Genomic DNA, 25,270 nt, shown 5'->3' with positions numbered 1-25,270 from the left:
GATGTATCATGTATCATTAAAACATTTCTGAGATAAAATATAAACAGATAAAATAAAATTGTGACATTGATGTAAAAGTTTTACATATTTAATATTAGTTTAAGAAAAAAGTTTAAAATGTCTACAGATTATTTAGTGGATAAAAGTACCTGAGTTTTAGTCTGCTCTTCTCGATATTTCATTAGCGCATTAGTGCAGTTCTTAGTGATTTGTTGAATAAACGACGCATCACCATCATTTTTTATTTCAAAGTTTCGCTGAAAAAATATAGACGACAGAGAAAAATTAACAGATTTCCTTTGCATAAACATTCACAAAAAGAACAATTTTTTTAATTTCTGTTTTTCTCTCGGTGCATGAGAAAAATCACAGCATATACTACTTTAGTTCGATTTATGGACCAGAATGCTGCATGTAAATGGCTGTCAGCTCCTGCATTTTGCAGCTCTGTAAGAGCACACAGAGCTGCAACGGGAGCCAGTCATGTTTGTGATTTGTAGTGGTGACTTGCCCGAATTTTCATACACTCATCTGCAGCCTCTCTAGGTTCTTTTCATACCTCTCTGAACGATCTTTCAGTGAATCATTTGCTGGCTTTTCTACCTCTTCCCTTGTTAGCATTCCTCAGGGTTCAGTCCTAGTACCCCTCCTCTTTTCACAATACACCCCTTTTTGAACAAACCATCAGCAGATTTGGCTTTCACTGCCACATTATGGTGATGACACACAATTATACACATCTTTTCATTACATCAGCCTTGCACTATCACAAAACAACAGTCTGTTAATTTAACATTTTTTCCTCTCTTTAAACTGAATCTTTGCAAAATTGAACCTGTGCTTCCTCCCTCTACTAATCAATTTAAACCTGAGATTTCGTCTTCCGTGTGTGGTACTACCATAACTCCCAGGCTGCATGCCTGCAATATTGGAGTTATATTTGACTCAGATTTTTCTTATACTCCCCATATCCAATCACCAACTCACTCATGACACCTGCACCTCGAAAATATCTACAGAATCTGTTCTTTTCTCGCCTTCAAAACTACAAAAAGTCACTGACACAGCTCACCCATCTCTGTCCACTCAACTGCATTCAAGTCTATCAGACGCGAATACAACTGGTGCCAGAGCCGCGCTGCCCGGATCAGGCGCAGATAATGTGATCAGTTCCCTGACCAGCTGGGAACTCCAGCAGAATGCAGGCCACTTCTGGCCTGCGACCTATTGGAGAAGGTACAAGCAAGCAGGGGATGTCAGACGACAGAATATGGTGAAGTAATCGCGCCATCCAGCGTCCACGTTTTACAGAAAGTGGAGACGGCAGACGCGGTGTACAGGGAGCCGGGATCAGGCGTGTATAAGCCTTTTTTTTTTTAAATATATTTTGCCCATGAATGGGGGACACAAGAGGGGCTGGCTATGGGGGAAATATGTGGATTGTGGGAGACATACGTGGGCCAGGATGTGGGGGACATACGTGGGGCTGGCACTGAGGGACATAATGGGCTGGCTATGGAGAACATAAGAGAAGCTAACTTTTGGATGACATAAGTGGAGATGGTTATGGGGGACATATGTGGGTTGGCTTTGGAGGACATATGTAAGGCTGGCTATGGGGGGACATAAGAGGGACTGGCTATAGAGGACATATGTAGGGACTGGGTATGGGGGACATAAGAGGGGATGGCTGTGGGGGACATATGTCCTCTGTTCGCTTCATTTGCCTAGGCCACCAAAATACCTTGTCCTGGCCCTGATTGCTATTATCCATTCTAATTTTTACTACTGCAACTGACTACTAATCTGTTTTCACTCTCTTTAAACTCTCCCCTCTGCAATTTATCCTCAATGCAACAGCCAGGCTCATATTTCTGCCCAGACGCTAGACAAGTGCCTCCACTATCTGCCAGTCATTGCACTGGTTGTCCATCTGTTAAGGTACCGTCACACTAAGCAACGTCGCCAGCGATCTGTGACGTTGCAGCGTCCTAGGGAGCGATATCGCTGTATTTGACACGCAGCAGCGATCAGAATCCCGCTGTGAAATTGCTGGTCGCTGCTAGAAGGTCTGCACATTATTTGGTCGCTAGGTCGCCGTGTATCGCCGTGTTTGACAGCAAAAGCAACCATACCAGCGATATTTTACACTGGTAACCAGGGTAAACATCGGGTTACTAAGCGCAGGGCCGCGCTTAGTAACCCGATGTTTACCCTGGTTACCAGCGTAAAAGTTAAAAAAACAAACAGCACATACTCACCTGCGCGTCCCCCAGCCTCTGCTTCCTGACACTGACTGAGCGCCGGCCCTAAACTGAAAGTGAAAGCACAGCGGTGACGTCACCGCTGTGCTGTTAGGGCCGGAGCTCAGTCAGTGTCAGGAAGCAGAGGCTGGGGGACGCGCTGGTGAGTATGTACTGTTTGTTTTTTTAACTTTTACGCTGGTAACCAGGGTAAACATCGGGTTACTAAGCGCGGCACTGCGCTTAGCAACCCGATGCTTACCCTGGTTACCCGGGGACCTCGGCATCGTTGGTCGCTGGAGAGCGGTCTGTGTGACAGCTCTCCAGCGACCAAACAGCGACGCTGCAGCGATCGGCATCGCTGTCGCTATCGCTGCAGCGTCGCTTAATGTGACGGTACCTTTAATGAAAACAAGATAAATTATCACTGCACCAGCAACGCTCTACAGTGCTGCACTACCCTAGATCTCTCCCATCTCTGTTTACCTACATACCCCTGCTCTCAGATATAGATATTTATCAGAACAAACATCATCCATAATCAAAACCTCCCTCTCCTTTTTTCAAGATTTTTCTTGTGATCCACCAGCTTTTTGGAATGCACTACCCTAGATAATTCAGTTAATTCACAATGTTCACAGTTTTCAGCATGCCCTAACACACATCTTTTTAGGGAGGGCCCTAACATCACCTCAGAAATCTACATTTTTCTGTTTTTTCATCATACATTTTTCTCAGAATGTGGTCCATTAGATCATCTGTTCCCACATACTTCAGTAACATTCTGTAGCTAGATATATAGGGATACTGACTGATGACAGTTTATACAGATTTATATGAATACCCTTATTTGAGATGGCTGGACCAAACAATACAAGCACTCTCTACCTTTTGAATCATCCCTATTTCCAAACAGTTTGTAACATAGTAACATAGTTAGTAAGGCCGAAAAAAGACATTTGTCCATCCAGTTCAGCCTATATTCCTATATTCCCTCATAATAAATCCCCAGATCTACATCCTTCTACAGAACCTAATAACTGTAAGATACAATATTGTTCTGCTCCAGGAAGACATCCAGGCCTCTCTTGAACCCCTCGACTGAGTTCGCCATCACCACCTCCTCAGGCAAGCAATTCCAGATTCTCACTGCCCTAACAGTAAAGAATCCTCTTCTATGTTGGTGGAAAAACCTTCTCTCCTCCAGACGCAAAGAATGCCCCCTTGTGCCCGTCACCTTCCTTGGTATAAACAGATCCTCAGCGAGATATTTGTATTGTCCCCTTATATACTTATACATGGTTATTAGATCGCCCCTCAGTCGTCTTTTTTCTAGACTAAATAATCCTAATTTCGCTAATCTATCTGGGTATTGTAGGCTCTTGTTACCAGGGACCTCACTGCTCGTTTGAATTGTTACACTATCTTTTAATCTGTAATGTCTGATAATTTCTGTACATGTACCCTTTGAATAGTAAAGGTGTTTTGGAATATGTTGGTGCTGTATAAATATATTTTTTAAATATATACAAGACTAGCTGAAGAGCCCGGCGCTACCTGGGCATAGAAACTAACTGGTTAGTTTTAGCACCTCACTTCTCTCATTTTCCCCCTCACATCCCTCATTTTCCCCCTCACTCCTGTCATTTTGACTCAATACCTGTCATTTTCAAATTACTCCACTATTTTCCCCTCACTCCTCTAATTTTTCACTCACACCACTTCATTTTCACCTCACACCTCATTTTCTCCTCAGTATGTACCTGTATGTCTTCTCCTCCTGTATATAGTATATACCTGTATGTCTTCTCCTCCTGTATATAGTATATACCTGTGTGTCATCTCCTGTATTAGACCTCATTCACACATTATTTGGTCAGTATTTTACCTTAGTATTTGTAAGCTAAAACATTGTGTAAAACAATCAGAGGAAAAGTGTATTAGAAACACGTCACCACTTCTGTATTTTTCCACACTTGAGGTTTTGGCTTATAAATACTGAGATAAAATACTGACCAAATACTGAACGTATGAATGTGGCCTTATACACAGCCTCCACCTGCAGCGCTTCTCTATACACAGCCTCATACCGCAGCAGCACCTCACTTCTCTCATTTTCCCAACTGACATCTCTCATTTTCCCCATGACATCTCTGTCCATGAGGCTCCTCCCTTTCCCTTGACGTCATACCTCACAGGAGCAACTCCATTCTAGACACGGAGCTAGATGTGGCCTGTGCCTGCTAGGTGGAGTGGGCGTGGCTCGATACATACAAACACACACACATATATATACATACATACACACACACACACACACACACATACACATACACACTGTAGATTTGCAAAGAACAATAATCATAGAAATGAATGTTAAAATTGTGCTAAACTCTCTCCAGCATCAATGGGAAAATTGGTCATCTGGCTTGTAGAAGGCAGTTCAGAACATCTATACAGCCATAGGGAGCATCTCTGACCTGACTGGATCATTTCAAATGGATATGTGGTCTGCTACTGGAGGCCACTTTTTCTGCTGCATATGCGGTTGAGAGAGCCCACCGTGTACTGGGTAAACCATCTCCTCCAGGTGCCTCTACTAGGCATTTGACAGATTCCTTAACTGGAAGGACAGGGATCTTATATTACAACTCGCACGGTGGGCTCAAGTAATTCAACATGAAAATGTCACTAATGTTATTCACAGATTTTTCAGCCAACTTGCAGAAGCGAAGAGCTTCATTCACTTCAATCAAGAGACGTCTGAGGAATCTAAGTGTGATTTACTCTATGGCGTACCCAGCAAGGTTGAGTAGTAGATGCCGAGAGGGCAAGCTTTTATCAAAATCCACTGGAAGTGGAAAAATAGGCAACCAGAAGGGAGAGGCACCCAAGAGAGTAATGATGTCAAATGTGAACATGAAACATCTACTTTAAAATACTAAATTGATTCATTTTGGTTAAAAGTTGTTACTCCATGCCTTATAGGATACGGTTGATTGCACATAATTGATGTGTGTTCTTTTTTACATATTTGTATCCCTGATGCGAATATCCTTAAAGGTTCCTTTTGATATGACTAACCTCAATTTTTCACTAGGCTGGAATCGGACTCTGAATCAAAGCTAAATGGCAAATCAGACACTTGATAAGTTTTTATATTTGTTAATTTCTAGGAGATGATGTTCATTTCTCTCAGGGATGGAGACCGGGGGGGAAGGGAGGAAAAGTATATATTGATTGGCTTGAAGAATTCGGTTCACGATGTGATTATATGCTATCTTATTATTGTCTGTTGATAAACGATTTATAGATAACCGCTTAAAGGGAACCTGTCACGAGGAATAACGCTGTTAACCTGGGATTAAACTGCAGGTTAACAGCATTATTATGCTGCCTGGCGCCTGCAAGCAGCCGAATATAGTGGGGAGAAAATTATTTTTATTCTCCCCGCCAGCATTCGGTATACAGTCATGGGTCAGGGGCAGCGCTGGTTCAGTCAACACTGAGTATACAGAGCAGCCGCTTTAATTGTGCCCCCCACCCCTGACTGACAGAAGACCTCTAGGTAGAGCCAGCGCCAGTCAGGGTCGGGGGCTCGGTTACAGGTTATACTCAGAGCGGTGACTGAACAAGCGCCGCCACCGCTCCCATGACTGAATGTCAAATGCTGGCGGGGAGAATAAAAATAATTTTCTCCCCACTGCATTTGGCTGTCTGCACGCGTGGACAGCATTATAACGCTGCTAGCTTGCAGATTAACCCATATCTGCAGGTTAACTGCGATATTCCTGGTGACAGGTTCCCTTTAATTACTCGGGACTGGAGTGGGGCACCCATTTCTGTGGGTGCCTTGTGCTTTAGTCTCTTGCTCAAAGCCCCAGTTACCCTAAGGTTCAGCAAGAACCAGGTTATTAAGGCTATTGACGCTGCAATAGCCATCGCAATCGTGTGTTATAAGATATCCATGCTGAGTTTTATTTTCATTATTAACGTTATTGGTGGCTCGGATAACTCAATTAATAACTATTTCTATGTTCAAGTTTTGGGAAGTTTATAGGCATCCCCAATTATTTTTCACTGTCATGATAGGTATTTTGTTCTTAAGTTGACTACTCTCAGTCAGTCATAAACATTGCATTCATATACTCTCTAGACTGACATAATATTCTATATCAGAATACTGCATGGAATCTATATTGCTACACTTAAGTTTATTTCCTGGAACATCAGGAGCTTGGGAAGTGCTAAAAAACGAAATATGGTATTTACCATATTTTTCGGACTATAAGACACACCGAACCATAAGACGCACCTAGGTTTTAGAGGAGGAAATTAGAAAAAAAAAAAAAAAAGAAAAAAATGTGGTCAATTCTGCATTTAATATCCCCTGGTATATATGGCCCCATCATCTCTATCCTGGTACACAAGGCCCCCTCATCCCTATCCTGGTACGCACGGCCCCCTCATCCCTATCCTGGTACGCACGGCCCCCTCATCCCTATCCTGGTACGCACGGCCCCCTCATCCCTATCCTGGTACGCACGGCCCCCTCATCCCTATACTGGTACGCACGGCCCCCTCATCCCTATCCTGGTACGCACGGCCCCCTCATCCCTATCCTGGTACACACGGCCTCCTCATCCCTATCCTGGTATGCATGGCCCCTCTCATCCCCATCCTGGTGTGCACAGGCCCCCTCATCCTTATCCTGGTGTAGTGCCAAGATATAAATGACCATCGGAAACCCATATTGTTACTACCAGTAGAGCCTTAAAAGATATATTATTAGATATGCCAAGATACCGAAAGCTATCTTACAGAATAGAGCAACTATAGATTATTTGTTATTAATTATCATAGATGTCAAGAGTTTGAAGGTATGTGTTATGTCAGATCATAGCCAGGATTTAGGCTGTGTGCCCATGTTGTGTGTATGCCGCATTTTTTTTGCGCAGCAGAAACGCTTAAAAAAACGCATTCCCATGCAATCCTATGGGATTCCGCAGTTGCTGTGCCCATGCTGCGGATTTTCCCGCTGCGGAATCGCATAGCGGTAAAATCCGCAGAATGTTCATTATTTCTGCAGAATCGCGGCGATTCCGCCGCCATAGGATTGCATTGAAACACTTACTTTACGCATGTGGCTATGCCCACCATGCGTAAAGTGAGTGCTTCATGTGCAGATGGTACCCAGGGTTTGGAGGAGAGGAAACTCTCCTCCAGGTCCTAGGTACAATATTCCTGTAAAAAAAGAATTAAAATAAAAAGTAGGGATATACTTACCTTCTGATGGCCCCCGCAGTCCTCCCACCTCTCAAGAGGTGCACACAGCAGCTTCCGTTCCCAGGGATGCATTGCGTGAATCACCTGAGATGACGTCACGGTCACGCGACCGTGACGTCACAAAGGTCCTTCGCGCAAAGCATCCCTGGGAACGGAACGTACTGCGTGCGCCGCTAAGGAGATCGGGGGCCGTCGGAAGGTGAGAATAACCATATTTTTTATTATTTTTAACATTCTTTTACTATTGATGCTGAAGTAAAATATTAATTCCCTTTAGTAGTGGGGATACGTGAAAGCCTGGCAGGTGCAGGAAGCCGGTGGCAGCGGCTGGCACTGTGCTCGCAACTAAAGAGCAATGATTACTCACTGCCCTCCACACACATAGTCCCGGCGTGCAGAGCAGCGAGAATTCCGGCAGCTGTGCTCTGCTTGTAAGCAGAGCATGATGTCTCTGCCATGCGCTGCTTACAAGCATAAAGTAGCTGCTGGCACCGGAACAAGACGCTGCGATGGAGTGCAGGAAAGTGTAATGGTTTGGTTTTTTTAATGTTTTTCTGATGGGGGCTAATGATACCAAGATAAGAATGGGGCCATGCATTCCAAGACAGGGATGGGGACATGCATTCCAAGACAGGGATGGGGCATGCCTACCAGGATGCTATTAACGAGAAATATTCACTGCCCTCCACGCTCATGGGTGTGGAATGCGGTGAATATTCATTTCTCTTTAGCAGCGAGCACAGGAGTTAGATGCTACAGCCAGATCCTGCCTCCTGTGACCCACTGCTCCTCCGCTGCCAGGGCAGGGACATCCAGACTACAAGAAGCACCCCCATTTTCCTCCACATTTTTGGAGGAAAAAAGTACGTCATATAGTTGGAAAAATGCTTTAATCTGATACGCAGCTCGCAGGCACAAATAATTTGCCTCCAGGAAAATCACTTAACACCAGAAATGATATCTAGAACTAATAAGCCTTGGATACATTCGCAAAAGCATGCCACATATACCATACATTTCTCTTTATATATACATTTATACACATGATACTTTATGTGCTCATTATTATTTATAGCCCCAGCCAGTAAAAATGGATATTCTCCAGCAGGCAGTAATCTTGGTATCACAGTATCCTGATGCTAAAATGCTATGTATGGGAGATTTTAGCATGATTCTTAATGTACATTTGGATAGAATAAACACCTCAAATAACACACCCATCAATAACTATAATACAACCCTGCACATTTATCTCAGAGGTGGGCTGGATTGACTTATGGAGACAGCAGCACCAACTTAAAGTTCTCCTGTTACACAGGATGTCTATCTAGAATGGATCATGTATTTGGAAATGATGCTGTATTTACTGATTTGAGCAAAACTGAATATCTTCCAAGAGCAATATCGGACCATGCCACATTTCAGGTACACCTCCAGTTAGCGGGTCCTAATAAATCCATAAATTATAGATAAATCATAGATAAATTAGTAGTATGTGATACATTTATTGCCTATTTGAGGGGTTGTGTCAGATCCACAATTTCATATATTTAAAAGGGAATCTGCTGTTGGGGAGAGAAAACTTGCTGAAGAACGTAAATTGTTAGAATCTGAGTACGTTAATAATCCCTCAGACATCCAATTGCATAGTTGGCTCGGAAATAAAGGGATTCTTGACTCACCTACAGAAAAAGGCAAAGAGAAAGCTTTGTTTCTCCAAACAGACATATTTCGATTGAAGTAACCAGTCCAGTAAATTTCTGTAATGAGTAGTTCAACAGAACCAAAATTTTCCCATCAATATTGTGTATTACAACAAAAGATGGTACCTCTTTACTTAAATTGGAAAAAATTGCACATAGATTTGACAAATATTTTAAAAATCTTTATAGTTCCCAACTGAATCATACATCAGAGAAAATTGATGAATATTTAGGACACATTGAATTCCCCAAACTTTATAGTGAGAATCAGCTACTTCTGGTTAGATATTAGTCTAGACGAAATTAGGACCAGATGGCATACCTGTAGAATTATATAAAAAAAAATATATTGACCAAATCCTCAATCCTTTTACATTGCCACCATAGTGGTGATCTCCAAGCCAATAAACTAGTTGAGGAATGTAACTCCCATCGCCCTATATCTCTTTTAAACACAGATTGTAAGATATTTGTGAAAATTATAACAAATAGATTAAAAACAGTAATTTTAAATATCATCCATGAGGACCAATCTGGTTTTATGCCAATATAAGTGTTCAAATTCTAACACAAATAGGCCATAAATATGGAAAACAATGGGAAATTGCATCTTTACATACAGTAAAAGGCTTTGATTCTATGGAAATTCCAGCATCATGTACTGCCTACATTTGGATTTAATGATAAATTTTGCACTCAGAGAACATACACACGTGGTCAAAATTGTTGGTATCCCTCGTTTAATGACAGAAAAACCCACAATGCTCACAAAAATAACTTGAAACTGACAAAATTAATAATAAATAAAAAAATCTATGAAAATTAACAAGTGAAAGTCAGACATTGCTTCTCAACCATGCTTCCACAGAATAAAAAAAAGAAATAAAACTCATGAAATAGGCCTGGACAGAAATGATGTGGTACCCTTAATATTTTGTTGTACAACCTTTTGAGGCAATCACTGCAATCAAACAATTCCTGTAACTGTCAATGAGACTTCTGCACCTCTCGACAGGTATTTTGGTCCAATCCTCAAGAACAAGCTGCTCCAGTTGTCTCGTGTTTGAAGGTTGACTTTTCCAGACGGCATTTTTCAGTTCTTTCCAAAGATGCTCAATAGGATTTAGGTCAGGGCTCATAGAAGGCCACTTCAGAATAGTCCAATGTTTTCCGCTTAGCCATTCTTGGGTGTTTTTAGCTGTGTGTTTTGGGTCATTATCCTGTTGCAAGACCCATGACCTGCGACTGAGACCAAGCTTTCGAACACTGGGCAGCACATTTCTCTGGAGAATCCCTTGATAGTCTTGAGATTTCATTGTACCCTGCACAGATTCTAGACACCCTGTGCCAGATAAAGCAAAGCAGCCCCAGAACATAACAGAGCCTCCTCCATGTTTCACAGTAGGGACAGTGTTTTTTCCTGATATGCTTCATTTTTCCACCTGTGAACATAGAGCTGATGTGTCTTGCCATTTTTGTCTCATCTGTCAACAGGAAATTCTCCCAGAAGCTTTGTGGTCTGTCAACATGTAGTTTGGTAAATTCCAGTCTGGCTTTTTTATTATTTTTTTTTCAACAATGGTGTCCTCCTTGGTCATCTCCCATGAAGTCCACTTTGGCTCATACAATGACGGATGGTGCAATCTGACAGTGATGTTCCTTGAGCTTGAAGTTCACCTTTAATTTGTTTAGAACTTTTTCTGGGCTCTTTTGTTACCATTCGTATTCTCCGTCTCTGATTTGTCATCAATTTTCCTCCTGCAGCCACGTCCAGGGAAGTTGGCTACAGTCCCATGGATCTTAAATTTCTGAATAATATGTGCAACTGTAGTCACAGGAACATTAAGCTGCTTGGAGATGGTCTTAACTTTTACCTTTAACATGTTTGTCTATAAATTTCTTTCTAATCTCCTGAGACAACTCTTTCCTTTGCTTCCTCTGGTCCATGTTGAGTGTGATACACACCATGTCACCAAACAGCACCGTGACTATCTGTAGCCCTATATACAGGTCCACTCACTGATTCTAAGATTGTAGACACCTGTGATGCTAGTTAGTGGACACACCTTGATTTAACATGTCCCTTTTGTTACATTATTTTCAAGGGTACCATCATTTCTGTCCAGGCCTATTTCATGAGTTTTATTTTTTTTATTGTGGAAGCATGGTTGAAAAGCAATGTCTGACTTTCATTTGTTCATTTTCCTAGATGTTTTATTTATTATTACTTTTGTCACATTGAAGTTATTTCTGTAACCATTGTGGGTAATTTTGTCATTAAACGAGGGGTACCAACAATTTTGACCACGTGTGTACCTGAACCTATGGCCTATAGACTAAAAGTAGTTGACAAATGTAAGTGTCTTGGCATAATTACCAACAAAAGCCCAATCATAGATTCAAAAGATAATGGTGCCCCTATCTGATATGCTGAAGAGGAAGTTTGAAAATTGGTCCAAGCTTCCCTTTCTGTAACAGGAAGGACCAATCTTCTCAAAATGATAATTCTGCCAAAGTGTCTCTATATATTGGAGCATTCCTCAATTAGGATTCCCAAGATATTCTTTAAGAGATTACATAGTATGACGGTGACATTCATATGGTGTTCATTAAAGCCCAAACTCACAACTGGAATTCTGCAGTGACCTAGGTGGTCATGCGGTACCCGACTTATTTTTACGCTATTTAGCTGGTCGTTATTTAAAGAGTTGGTTTAGTGGTGATAACCTGACTAATGCAGAAGCTCATACTTTGCAGTTATTGAATAAAAAGTCTGTTTTGAAAATTTCTGGGTAATCCTTACATATCATTGTAATGTACTTGTTCCATTTTATATGTTAATATATCGGTCTTTGATGTGATGTCATTTCCCTGATGTAAATATATATAAGCTTTGAATTGTATTCAGACTGCATTGTTGAAAAAAGTCCAGAATGGGCTGAAAAGTCTTTGGATTTGTATTGATTGCATTAAAACAGCTTTTTTCAACACATGAGTGCTGGAACTCGGTCTTTTTACTTATACTACCTCCATGAGCACCATGCCAAAATACGGAGTGCCGACCGTTTTGCTCTTTCCCTCAGCCGTGAGATAATCACAAGTTTCCACAACTTAAAATATTAAAAGTTCCAGTATTCTCGAAAAATTATGGCATAACAACACTTGATAAAGTTTTCAAAAATGAAACTTTATTATCATTCGATCAAATTCATACAAAATATGGTGTTCCTCACAGGGACTTTTATAGGTATTTGCAAATGAGACATTCTATGATGCGCCAATTCCCACATACAAGGATACACATATCAAGATATCCGCTAATAGGTGTACTTACTACCCTGGGCCCCACAGGGGTGATATCAACAATTTACACCTTTTTACTGAATTTCAAAATCACATCTACTCAACTCCCTTTGGAGAACAATTGATACCCTCAATGTCGGAAGAACAATGGAGTCATGCAGAGGGGCAGGACTTGCTAAAGGGGCTTTCTGAAATATTAGAAACATGTGCCCATAGCCAGGAGTAGTAATAGACCGACAACATATTGAGTCTTGTCACATGACTTCGGATAAAAGCTAAAACCAAAATCTCAATCTGCAGATACTGATTTTCGGGGTACTGCTCCTTGTCAGTGCAAAGAATGAGGACGGATTTGGCGGAGTGAGTGGCTACTGACCGATTTCCAAACATGTGCCAAGGCTCGTTAGCGAGTTGATATTGATTTTTATTATTGCTACTTCTTATAGGTGGAAGTAGAGTTCTACTCCTCTTCCTCTCTGAAGAGACAATTTGCATATTTCCTGAAGGAGCATTGCGGCTTAAAATTCTCCTCACCTCGGCATGTTAGGTTTGACATGTCGCTCTCTGCAAGGAGGCACTTTACCCCTCGGATCCCTTTAAAAGCAATGCACATCCAAAATAGCTGTAGAATCGTACAAGCACTTTCAATGTCTTTACTAGCAGTCTGTCAAAGTCGGAAATCATAGATACCAAATAGTTTTTGAACAAGTGGGATCGTTCATATACAGACTCAAAAGAAAAGCTTACCAAGTACTCCATGAAATCATCAATTGTTTTAAAGTCCTCGGGTTGGTTCAATTTCTGAAAAAAAGGTAAAACCATTATAGGTTGTAAAATCAAACTCGCAATTTATGTTCAATTTTATTTTTTATAGGGGGACTTCCAAGATCCCTGTGGGAGACTATAATTGTGGTAATTCCTAAAGAAGGGAAGGAGACGGAACTCCAGGACTCATATAAACCTATATCATTACGGACATCAGAAGATAAGATTTTGGTGAAAATCCTGGCAACATGGCCGACTATAGTTATCACCTCAATTATTCACCCTGACCAGGTCGGGTTCATGCCATCAAAATCCACAGCTATTATTCTGCGTAGGGTATTTTTAAATTTACAGGAGCAACAGGCTGACCCCATGAATAAGTCCATTATACTCACTTATGTAGAAGCCTTTTCCTTCCTGGTTCCTCCAGTCAGCTGAGTCATTCCCCTGCTGTCTGGCACTATGTTCTGCATGGGGAGGCAGGAGTGGGAGGGTCTAGCAGAGACTGGTGGCAGATACCACCACTCTCTGCTACACACGAAAACTCTAGTCGGGGAGTGAGCAGCTCCTCCAGAATCAGGAGACAGATGCTCACCAGACTAAGTTTGATACCCAGGACACCATGCAGAACGCTGACAGGGAGAAAATTACAAACTGTCAGCATTCTCCAGCCTAGATAAACACACAAATTATACAGAAAGCCAAGACAACCCCTTTAAGTATCTGGAGATTTACATTACCAGACAGTTGCCGGATTATATCCCTCTCAATCTTGGTCCTCTGGTAGTCAAGATCAGAGGTAAAGTAAGTGCTTGGAGAAAAGTGGCTTTCCAGTTTCAGCGTTTTAGAGGGTTGGTTCTTTTAAGGGACTCAGGAGGTAGGGTCAATAGTACTTAAGCATCTGAGGAGAGGGGGTGACAATTTATTTTATAGAGTCCCACAAATTTAAAGGTACCGTAATTCAAAACATTACCCCACACTCACTCTAGTTCATAAGATTTAGTGGACTTGCAAAAAGTCAATACTGACAATACTGACAATACAGCAGGAGATACATTATGTGAGGTAAAATATTGTTTAAAAACAGTCAGAAAATATTTTACCTCACAAAATGAATCCTCTGTGATCCCCTGCTGTAAAGTCAGTGTTGTCTTTTGCGTCCTCCCCTGCCCAGGAGTTGTGGTATGCTCCATACATGGTCAGACAGTCAATTTTTAAAATTTTGTTCGTGGGAAAACCCCTTTAATGTGATCGGCTTCGTCTGCCTGTAGACACGTCGCGCATCTGCGGCCGGGATCAGCCGATTCGCGTAATTCGCGCAGGTGCAGTAAATCAGACCGCCGCCATCTTTGTGTAGACAGATAGCGGCGGTCACATTAAAACTGCGCATTCGGTCCTCCTGTACAAAGATGGCGTCAATCAGTGAATTATTCGGCTGATCCCAGCGATGGTGTGTTCTTGACAGTGTTCCGCTGGTGGTACCGTGCAAGAGGCTGAGTAAGCGTGTGAGTATGGTGTGTACGGCGTATAGAGAGAGAGAGAGTGTGTGTGTGTGTGTGTGTGTGTGTGTGTGTGTGTGTGTGTGTGTGTGTGTGTGTGTGTGTGTGTGTGTATGTTTTGCGACGGTTGACAGCTGACGTGCCGGGAAAGATGTGGACTCAGCGCCGGAGCCCACATCATAGAGTGGGACAGACATGCGCAGAACATGTGCGCCGCATGTCGTGAAAGGGTTAAGCCATTACACTTTATTTAGGGCTATGTGGTGGCGATAATACTGTTTGCATGGCTATGTGGAGGCCATTACATTGCTTGCTGGGCTATGTGGAGGGCCATTATACTGTTTGGAAAGCTATGTGGGGGCCAATATCATGTATGCAAGCAATTATAAAGTGTGAAGTTTGTGTGGGATCCATTATACTGTGTGGAGGACTGTGTGGGGTCAATTATGTTGATTGGAGGGGCTAGTGTGGGCCATAATACTATCTTCTGAACTAAAGCGAAGATCACAAATTACTTTAGCACATTATTTTGTGGCAGGGCTAAAATTCAGTGGAAATGATTGTGACCAAGTTAATTTTTGTGGCAAGGAATGACTGCAATTTTTTTGCAATTCATCTGATTAACCTTCATAAAAATCTAGAGTTGATGCAAATTGCCACTTTAAAAACTGAAGCAGCAAACTTTGTGAGAAAAACATCTGTTTCAGTCTCAAAACTTTCCAACTGTACATTAGAAAATGACTACTTCTATTAGATAGATCACTTACTGTTGAGGATAATTTAGGAGTTTCAGCTGAGTCCAACGCTTCCAAAATACGTTTTCTCCCATATGTACTCTGTACATGTAAAGCAATAGCTTTTATGTGTTGGGTTTGTTCTGTTCTTTTAAAATAACTTTGGCGGCCCAATAATTCTGGATGATGCTTTTCCTTTCAAAAATAAAAAAAAATGTGAGAAAATGTGAGATATTTGTATGAAAAATAAATTGCAGGTTCAATTCACAAAAAAGACATTTAAAAAAATCTACATATTTGGAATCACTGCATCTGTAAAAGTCTGATGAATCAAAGTGTAAAATGATTTAACCTGTATGGTAAATGCTGTAAAGAAAACAATAATTGACATGTCAAAATTGTGGGTTTTCAGTTGCAACATATGCCCTCAAAAATGCAATAAAAGGCTATTAAAACGTCACATGTTCCTGAAAAATTGTAACTACAGCATGCCACGCAAAACAAAAGCCATCACATAGCTCTATGTATGACAGAATAAAATGTTGTGGGCCTCAGAAATTAGCAACAGCAAGCAATTTGTTTTATTACAAATTTCAGAATTTTTTCATCATTAAATAAAACAAATACACATACCTGGAAAATGATTGTCAGGTCATTTTTACTACACACTGTTTTACTACACACAAAATTGTTGGTTTTTTTCTCATTTCAATGCACTTTTTTTTTTTTTTTTGCACAATTTTACAGTCCATTGTAAAGTGAACGTTATTTCAAATTACAAAAAAAAAAACAAGCCCTCATACTGCTAATGTAGACAGAAAAACTAAGCAGTTATGATTATATTAACCCCTTAACCCTCAGAGCTTTTTTTCTGTTTTGCATTTTCTGCAGCAGCAAGGGAACTTCCCGTTTATATAAAAATAGATGGTGGCCCGATTCTAACGCATCGGGTATTCTAGAATATGCATGTCCACGTAGTATATAGCACAGCCACGTAGTATATAGCACAGCCACGTAGTATATAGCACAGCCACGTAGTATATAGCACAGCCACGTAGTATATAGCACAGCCACGTAGTATATAGCACAGCCACGTAGTATATAGCACAGCCACGTAGTATATAGCACAGCCACGTAGTATATAGCACAGCCACATAGTATATAGCACAGCCACGTAGTATATTGCACAGCTACGTAGTATATAGCACAGCCACGTAATATATAACAGCCCACGTAGTATATTGCACAGCCATGTAGTATATTGCACAGCTATGTAGTATATAGCACAGCCACGTAGTATATAACAGCCCACGTAGTATATTGCACCGCCCACGTAGTATATTGCACAGCCCACGTAGTATATTGCACAGCCACGTAGCGCTACTAAGTCACAGCACTTTAAAAAAAAATCTATATATAAACAGAAAAATAAGTGTACAACAGTGTTATAGCATGATTATAATTCAGTTTTCATCTTGCGTTAGTATAAAACACCATAGTCGTAAGTCTATCATTTTCAAGCATGTTGCAAAGGAACGAAACCTCAGTGCTACAATATATTCATATAATGACTGATAAGCTACAACATCTTTATAAATATAAACAGAGAAACTAAATATACAGCACATCAAGTTTTAATGTAGTAGCACTTTGATATAATGAATAGTGTTGAGCGATACCTTCCGATATCGGGAAATATCGGATCGGATTGGATCGGACCGATACCCCAAAAATATCGAATATCGCTGATTCCGATACCGGAAACCAAAGCAAGTCAATGGGACACAAATATCGGAATGAAAATAAACACTTTCTTTCCTTGCACATCCAGTTCCGGAGGGGGGGGGGGGGGGGGGAGAGTGTGGGTGGTGCGTGGGCGGAGACTGCGAGTCTATGTGGGACCGTGGGGGGTCTGTGCGGGCCTACCGGGGGTCTTTGTGTCTGTGTGCAGGCATCGTCCGAGGGGACTACAAGTCCCATCGGGCTATGCCTGCTACAATGGCAGTGATTGACACAGCCAATGATGGGACAGTAGTAGTCCCACCATCCAGCTAATGTGTTGAATGTAAAAAAAAAACAAAAAACACAAACATACATACTACATACCGGAAGAAGCAAGGGCGAAACGCGCGTTGGGGCGCTGGGAAGTGCAGTGGGAGGAATATACACCTGCTTGTGTCCACCAAGGTAATTGTTGTTCCATACCTTTCTACACCTCTGCTTTGTTCATGTATGCCTTACGGTCAGCTTTACAGGTTTGGGTAGGATTTCAGGATCGGATTGGGCGTCTTTTCATAGTTTAAACACAGATTCATGGGGGATGCGTTATGCACTGTATATTTTCTGTGTACTATGTCTAGCGGTCATGGGAGTCCTGTGATATTTTGTATTTTGTACTGTGGCCATTTGCAGGTGTTTTTCCTTCTACCTTCCCATGGGGTACTATCCTGAATTTATTGTGTAGTTTTTAATACATGTTTTCATTTTGTGTTATTATGGAATAAAATTTACATTTTATCTATTTATGGTTGGCTTCTTTTTGGATGTCAGGCATTGTGCTGCCATCTTGTGGTTGTTTATACATACAACGTACTATATACTACATACATACATACATACATACATACATGTAACATACAACACACTACATACATACAACATACATACAACATACTACATACATACATACAACATACTACATACAACATACATACAATATACATACAACATACATACAATACATTCATACATTACATACAATACATACATACATACATATAGACATACAGTACATATAACATAGAGCACATACTCACCATCACTTGTCACTTTGTTCCCCGAAGCCAGTGTCATCTGTAAAAAATATTAAAACAAACAATATACTCCCTGATCCACAGAAATCCACGAGTGTCCCATGACGATCTCCCGTGGAGAACAGCAGCATCAGCTGATGCGACAGCTCTCTAGGGGCTCCAGGAATACAATGACGGGAGGAAGGTATCCTTCCGCACTGTATTCCTCCGCCGCTGTAAAAAAAATAGTCCCTAGTCTCACTTTTGGTATTGCTGTATGAGAAATTCCCACGCAGCTTTTACTATAAAGTGAGACCAGTGAACTATAGTAACCGCTCAGTGATGCACTGCAGGAGCCATTGTCTCCTGTCAGTGTGTCACTGGAGGTCCTATAGAGCAGTGACATCACCCGATGTCACTGTTCTATAGGGGAGATCGTCGTGGGACACTCGTTATTAATTGGACTACGGCGGACAGGTAGTATACGGTTTATTTTACGTTTTTTGCAGGCACTGAAGTATGGTAAGTATGGTTAAATTAAGAATATTAAAATACTTTTTTTATGGCTGTGTCTTTATTTTATTTTTTTAACTCTTTCACTACTGTAGGATTAATAATGGATAGGCATCTTATTGACGCTTCTCCATTATTAACCCGGCTTAATGTCACGTTACAATAGCAAGGTGACATTAACCCCTTATTACTCCATATCCCACCGCTACACGGGAGTGGGAAGACAGGGGCTAAGTGCAGGGGCTTACAGATGCGCCATTTCTGGGGCGGCTGCGGACTTGTATTTGTAGCCGGAGGAGGCCAATATCCATGGCCCCTCCCTAGGCTATGAATATCATCCCGCAGCTGTCTGGCTATAAAATATAGGGGGACCCCATGTCATTTTTTTTGGGGGGTCCCACCATTTTAATAGCCAGTAAAGGCTATGCAGACAGCTGCGTGCTGATATTCATAGCCTGGGAGGGGCCATGGGTATTACCCCCTTCCCAGGCTACAAATATTGGCCCCTGGCGTGCGGCTTTCCCCCTCTGGCGCAGAGAATTGCGCGGGAGCCCATGTTTTTTTTTCCGCTTTTTTCTTTATGTTTATTTATCAACATCGGCCTATCTATGGATATATCTATAGATACATAGATGTTTCTATCCATATATCTATCTGGCTAATTTCACACATCAGGTTTTTGCCGTCAGGCACAATCCGGTGAGTTTTGGAAAAAAAACAAAAAAAAACGATCCACTTTTTTTCTGCTGGATCCGTTTTTTCTCATAGAGTTGTATTAGCGCCGGATTGCGCCTGACGGCCACAATTCATCCATTTTTTGCCGGATCCGTCAAAAAAGCTGTTTCCGCCGGACGGAAAACACATACAGAGGAACGGTTTTTCTGTCCGGCGAAAAAACGCACAGAGACGGATCCGGCGAAAGACGTATGAAACTGAGATGTGAAATGATGAATCCAGCCTCCGAATCCGGTTTTTCATGCATGTTTCCATTCAAATCATGCACATTTTCCATTTATTTATTTCCAAAAACTGCATCAAAACCGCGCAAAAACCGCACCAAAACTGCATCAAAAACTGCACCAAAAACCGCACCAAAACTGCACCAGTTTTTGATGCAGTTTTTGATGCAGTTTTGATGCGTTTTTTATGCCGCTTTGGTGCGGTTTTTGATGCAGTTTTGATGCAGTTTTTGGTGCAGTTATGATGCAGTTTTTGAAGCAGTATTGAAGCAGTTTTTGGTGCAGTTTTTGGTGCAGTTTTGATGCAGCTTTTGGTGCAGCTTTTGTGCGGTTTTGATGCAGTTTTTGGAAATAAATAAACGAAAAACATTTGCGTTGGGAACCTCTGGAAAAATCCGCAAAAAAAAAAAAACCGCAAGAAAAATGCGCAAAAAAAGCGGAAAAAAACCGCATGCGGATTTCTTGCAGAAAATGTCGGGTTTTGTTCAGGAAATTTCTGCAAGAAATCTTGACGTGTGCACATAGCCTTTTCTGTAAGAAATCCGCATGCGTTTTTCTCGCGTTTTTTACGCTTTTTTTCCTGGAGATTTCCCAATGCAATAATATAGTGGGAAATCCGCAAAATTAATGAACATGCTGCATTTTTTTTTTACCGCGATGCGTTTTGCCGAAAAAAACGCAACATATGCACAAAAATTGTGGAATGCATTATAAATGGTAGGATGCATATGTCTGCGTTTTTATCACGGTTTTATAGCGAAAAAAAACGCAAAAAAAAATGCGAAAAATCCGGAACGTGTGCACACAGCCTAATATATATATAAAAAAATACAATTATTTTTATGTAGCTGAATTCAAAGAACCACAACTTTGCCACTTTTCCATCAATGTAGCTGAAAAAGGGGTTGTTTTTTGGGGCGATATGAGTTTTAGTTTTTATTAGCACCACTTGAGGGTACAAATAGTAATTCGATTGACTTATTACAATTGTTTGGGGGAACACAAACTATTTTCATTGTAATTTTGATGCATTTGAAGGATTAAGTAGCATGGATTATTTTTTCAGCACCAATTCAAACTGTATTAAACCGCTGACACCAGCAAGTGATGGCGAAGAACAGCTACTATGTCAATATGACCACTGTGAGCCAATCGTGCAGCAGTTTGTAGGAGCAACCAGCAAACCGTGACAAACTATTCTGTCAGAGCTCAGTAATGGGGTAATGCAATCTGTGGCTCCCTAGCTATGAACAAAACTATAACTCCCAGTCTGTCCTGAAGGTCTACTCCTCCTGTCTGGACATACTAGGAGTTTTAGTTCTCTTTACAGCTGAGAAACAACAGTTCCCCAATAGATGGTGGGAAAGAGTGAGAAAGGAATTAGAAAAATATCTGAAATTACTGTAAAATATATACCATATCCTTTTTTTTTTTTATCTTTATTACAGCAGTTCAGAAAATTGTGGCAAAAATAAGTTTTTGCCTAAAGATAAAGAAAAAAAAATTGACAAAGGCAAAAAGATTTATAGTGATGCTGGCTTTCAGGGTGCTAGGATTCACGGTAATCTTCAAGAGGTGGGGACAATGAAGAGAGGTTTAGGCCATGTTCACACTTTGCGGCGTCCCTCTGCGGGTTCTCCCGCAGCGGATTTGATAAATCTGCAGGGCAAAACCGCTGCGGTTATCCCTGCAGATTTATCGCGGTTTGTTCCGCGGTTTCCGCTGCGGGTTTCCGCCTATACTATTGATGCTGCATATGCAGCATCAATAGTAATGTTAAAAATAATAAAAATTGGTTATACTCACCCTCGGATGTCCGGATCTCCTCGGCGCTGCACCCGGCGGTCCGGTTCCAAAGATGCTGTGCCGAGAAGGACCTTCGTGACGTCACGGTCATGTGACCGCAACGTCACCGCAGGTCCTGTTTGCACAGCATCTCTGACCGGCCGGCCGCGTGCAGCGCTGAGAGGTGAGTATAACATGATTTTTTATTTTTATTCTTTTTTTTTTTTTACCCCAAATATGGTTCCCAGGGCCTGGAGGAGAGTCTCCTCTCCTCCACCCTGGGTACCACACGCGCATTAGCCGCTTACTTCCCGCAACGTGGGCACAGCCCCATGCGGGAAGTAAGCGGTTCAATGCATTCCTATGGGTGCAGAATTGCAGCGATTCTGCACAAAGAAGTGACATGCTGCGGGTTTTAAACCGCTGCGTTTCTGCGCGTTTTTTCCCGCAGCATGTGCACAGCGGTTTGCGGTTTCCATAGGGTTTACATGTAAATGGAAACGCTATGGAAACTGCTGCGGACCCGCAGCATCAAAATCGCGGCGGTTCCGCGGTAAAAACCGCAAAGTGTGAACATGGCCTTACAGGTCCGCTCTACCAAGCCAGATAAAATGTCATCTCAGTTGCCAAGTTTAGGTATTAAACTGGGTAGTTTATTAAACCTTTCCTGATATGTGACATTAGTGTATGGAGCGGGCTCAGGAGCAGAGCCTGTACTGTACCAGACAGATGCTGACTGTATAGCATAAATCGCATCTGCCTGTAATTGCAGCAACTGTAGTTGGTCGCACGGGCCAACTAGTATACTATATTGCAGCACATAAAAAAAACAAACAAGCGATCAAACGATTGCAGGTTCAAGTAACCTAAGGAAATTAAAATGTAGAAGAAAAAAATAAATAAATAAAATTGGAAAGTTGATTCACCTCCCCTTTAATTTAAAAAAAAAAAAAAAAAAAAAAAACAATAGTGATATTGCCAAGTTTGAAAAAGTCAGATCTATTAAATTGTAAAAATAACCCATACAGTAAATGCCATATAGAGGGAAAAAAAGTAAAAACGTCAGAATTGTGTTTGTTTCCGAGCTAAATGCTAGGCAAATGAAAACAATCAAAAAGTCATATGTGCTCCAAAATGTATCAATAAGAATATCAGCTTGCCACACAAAATTGAAAGACCCCATACAGCTCCATTGACCAAAAATGTACAGGTCTCAAAACAGCAACACAAACCCAATTTTACTTTCACCACATAAATTCAATAAAGAAGCAACTAAAGCTAGTACAGCCGTAATTGTACAGATCAGGAAAATCATATTGCCAAATATCGTTTACTGCAAAATTAACAGAGTAAAATCAAACATGGGGAGTAGGGAGTTTTCTCCCATTTTCCAGCATACTTCCACAAATAATCTCTGGTGGAAAAGTAAAAAAGTTACAGCTTATGAAAGAAGGAGGGAAATTGAAGAGCAAGAAAAGGAAAAAATCATCCAGTCAGGAAAGGATTAAATAAACTACTTAGTTTATCATGAGGATGTAGCAACTGAGATGATTATAAAAATACTAGATGGTGGCCTGATTCTAACGCATCGGGTATTCTAGAATATGTATGTATGTATGTATGTATGTATGTATGTATGTATGTACACTGTGTTCCAAATTATTATGCAAATAATATTTCCTCATATTTTCTCTAAATTACCTATCTGAATTGCAGTCATTGTTATTTTCCAGTCATCTACTATTCTAGTATAATTGCAATGTTTTGGAACAAACTGCCTATGAAAACAGTATCTTGTTAAAAAAAATAAACACTCAAAATGCATGTTCCAAATTATTATGCACAGCAGAGTTTTCAACCTTTTTTATTTTATTTTGAACAAAAAAATGGTCAATTGTGAAGTTATAAGCATTATCAGCTTATTACAAAATGAAATCAAACAGTTTTCAAGTGAAAACTTTATTCTAGGTGATGTTACATTTGCACATAGGACCCCTTGTTCGAAAGAAGCTTCTGAACTCTCTCGTCCATTGAATTTGTCAGATTTTGGATGGTTTCTGCTTCAATTGTTTTGCATGTGGACAGAATACCCTCCCAGAGCTGTTGCTTAGATGTGAACTGCCTCCCGCCATCATAGACACTCCTTTTGATGATGCTTCAGAGGTTCTCAATGGGGTTGAGGTCAGGGGAAGATGGTGGCCACACCATAAGTTTGTCCTCTTATGCCCATAGCAGCCAGAGATGCAGATGTGTTTTTTGCAGCATGAGACGGTGCATTATCATGCATGAAAATGATCTTGCTGCGGAAAGCCCGGTTCTTCCTCTTGAACCATGGCAGGAAGTGTTGTTTTAGAAACTCCACATAGATTATGGAGTTCATGTTTACCCCTTCAGGGATCATAAAGGGGCCGACAATCTCTCTCCCCATGATTCCAGCCCAAAACATTACTCCACCTCCTCCTTGTTGGCGCCTTAGCCGTGTTTTCATGGGGTGTCCATCAACCAGCCATCCTCCACTCCATCCATCTGGACCATCGAGCGTTGCACAGCACTCATCGGTGGACAAAACAGTTTGGAAGTCAGTCTTCATGTATCGTTTGGCCCACTGGAGCCGTTTCTGCTTGTGTGCAGTGGATAGAGGTGGTCGACAGGATGGCTTATGCACAGCTGCAAACCTCTGAAGGACCCTGCATCTTGTTGTTCTGGGGACGTTGGAGGCACCAGCAGCTTCAAAAACTTGTCTGCTGCTATGACAAGGCATTTTTGCAGCTGCTCTTTTAATCTTACGTAATTGCCTGTTGGAAAGGGTCTTCAATTTTTCCTTATCAGCACGCACACGTGTGTGCTAGGAATCAGCTATATACTTCTTGATTGTGCGATGATCACGATGAAGTGTCTTGGCAATGTTGATTGTAGTCATGCCTTGACCTAAATACTCCACAATTTGTTGCTTCTCAGCAGCCGACACATCCTTTTTCTTTCCCATTTTGGCCAAAAATGTAGGCTGCTTAATAATGTGGAACAGCCTTCTTAATTAGTCTTGCCTTTATTTGGACACACCTGCCAAACTAATTTGCACAGGTATCTGCAATTGCTTTCAGTGATATAAAGAGCCCTGATACACATCACCATCAATGAGTTTAAATGACAAACAAAAAAATTCTAACCTTATCACTCCTAAACTCTTTGTGCATAATAATTTGGAACACAGTGTATGTATGTATGTATGTATGTATGTATGTATGTATGTATGTATGTATGTATGTATGTATGTATGTATGTATGTGTGTATGTATGTATGTATGACTATGTATGTATGTATATAGCAGCCACATAGTATAGGCCACGTAGTATATAGCAGACAAATAGTACGTGGCCTGTGCTATATACTATGTGGCTGCTATATACATACATACATATTGTAGAATACCCGATGCGTTAATACAGGCCACGCAGTACATAACACAGCCCACGTACTATATAGCACAGCCCACGCAGTATATAGCAGCCACGCAGTATATAACACAGGCGACATAGAATATAACAGGCCACGCAGTATATAACACAGGGCACGTAGTATATAGCACAGCCCAAGCAGTATATAACACTGCCCATGTAGTATATAGCACAGCGCCCGCAGTATATCACACAGCCCACGTAGTATATAACACAGCCCACGCAGTATATA

At 41.2% G+C, this 25,270-nt stretch overlaps 1 protein-coding gene across 3 annotated transcripts in view; it reads right to left on the bottom strand.

Moving 5' to 3' along the window:
* LOC143782317 (uncharacterized) overlaps positions 1-25,270 on the bottom strand; it is a 73,955-nt gene that overhangs the window by 33,289 nt on the left and 15,396 nt on the right. For all 3 annotated transcript variants that reach the window (XM_077269665.1, XM_077269664.1, XM_077269666.1), the window contains exons 7-9: positions 15,567-15,728; positions 13,283-13,336; positions 150-257 (exon numbers count right to left, since the gene is read on the bottom strand). In XM_077269665.1, coding sequence (XP_077125780.1) covers positions 150-257; positions 13,283-13,336; positions 15,567-15,728 — 324 coding nt within the window. The remainder of the gene's footprint in view (positions 1-149; positions 258-13,282; positions 13,337-15,566; positions 15,729-25,270) is intronic.

Source organism: Ranitomeya variabilis, chromosome 6 (assembly GCF_051348905.1).
Source record: "Ranitomeya variabilis isolate aRanVar5 chromosome 6, aRanVar5.hap1, whole genome shotgun sequence".
NCBI classification, from domain to species: Eukaryota; Metazoa; Chordata; class Amphibia; order Anura; family Dendrobatidae; genus Ranitomeya; species Ranitomeya variabilis.
This window is presented reverse-complemented; position numbering and strand designations above follow the sequence as displayed.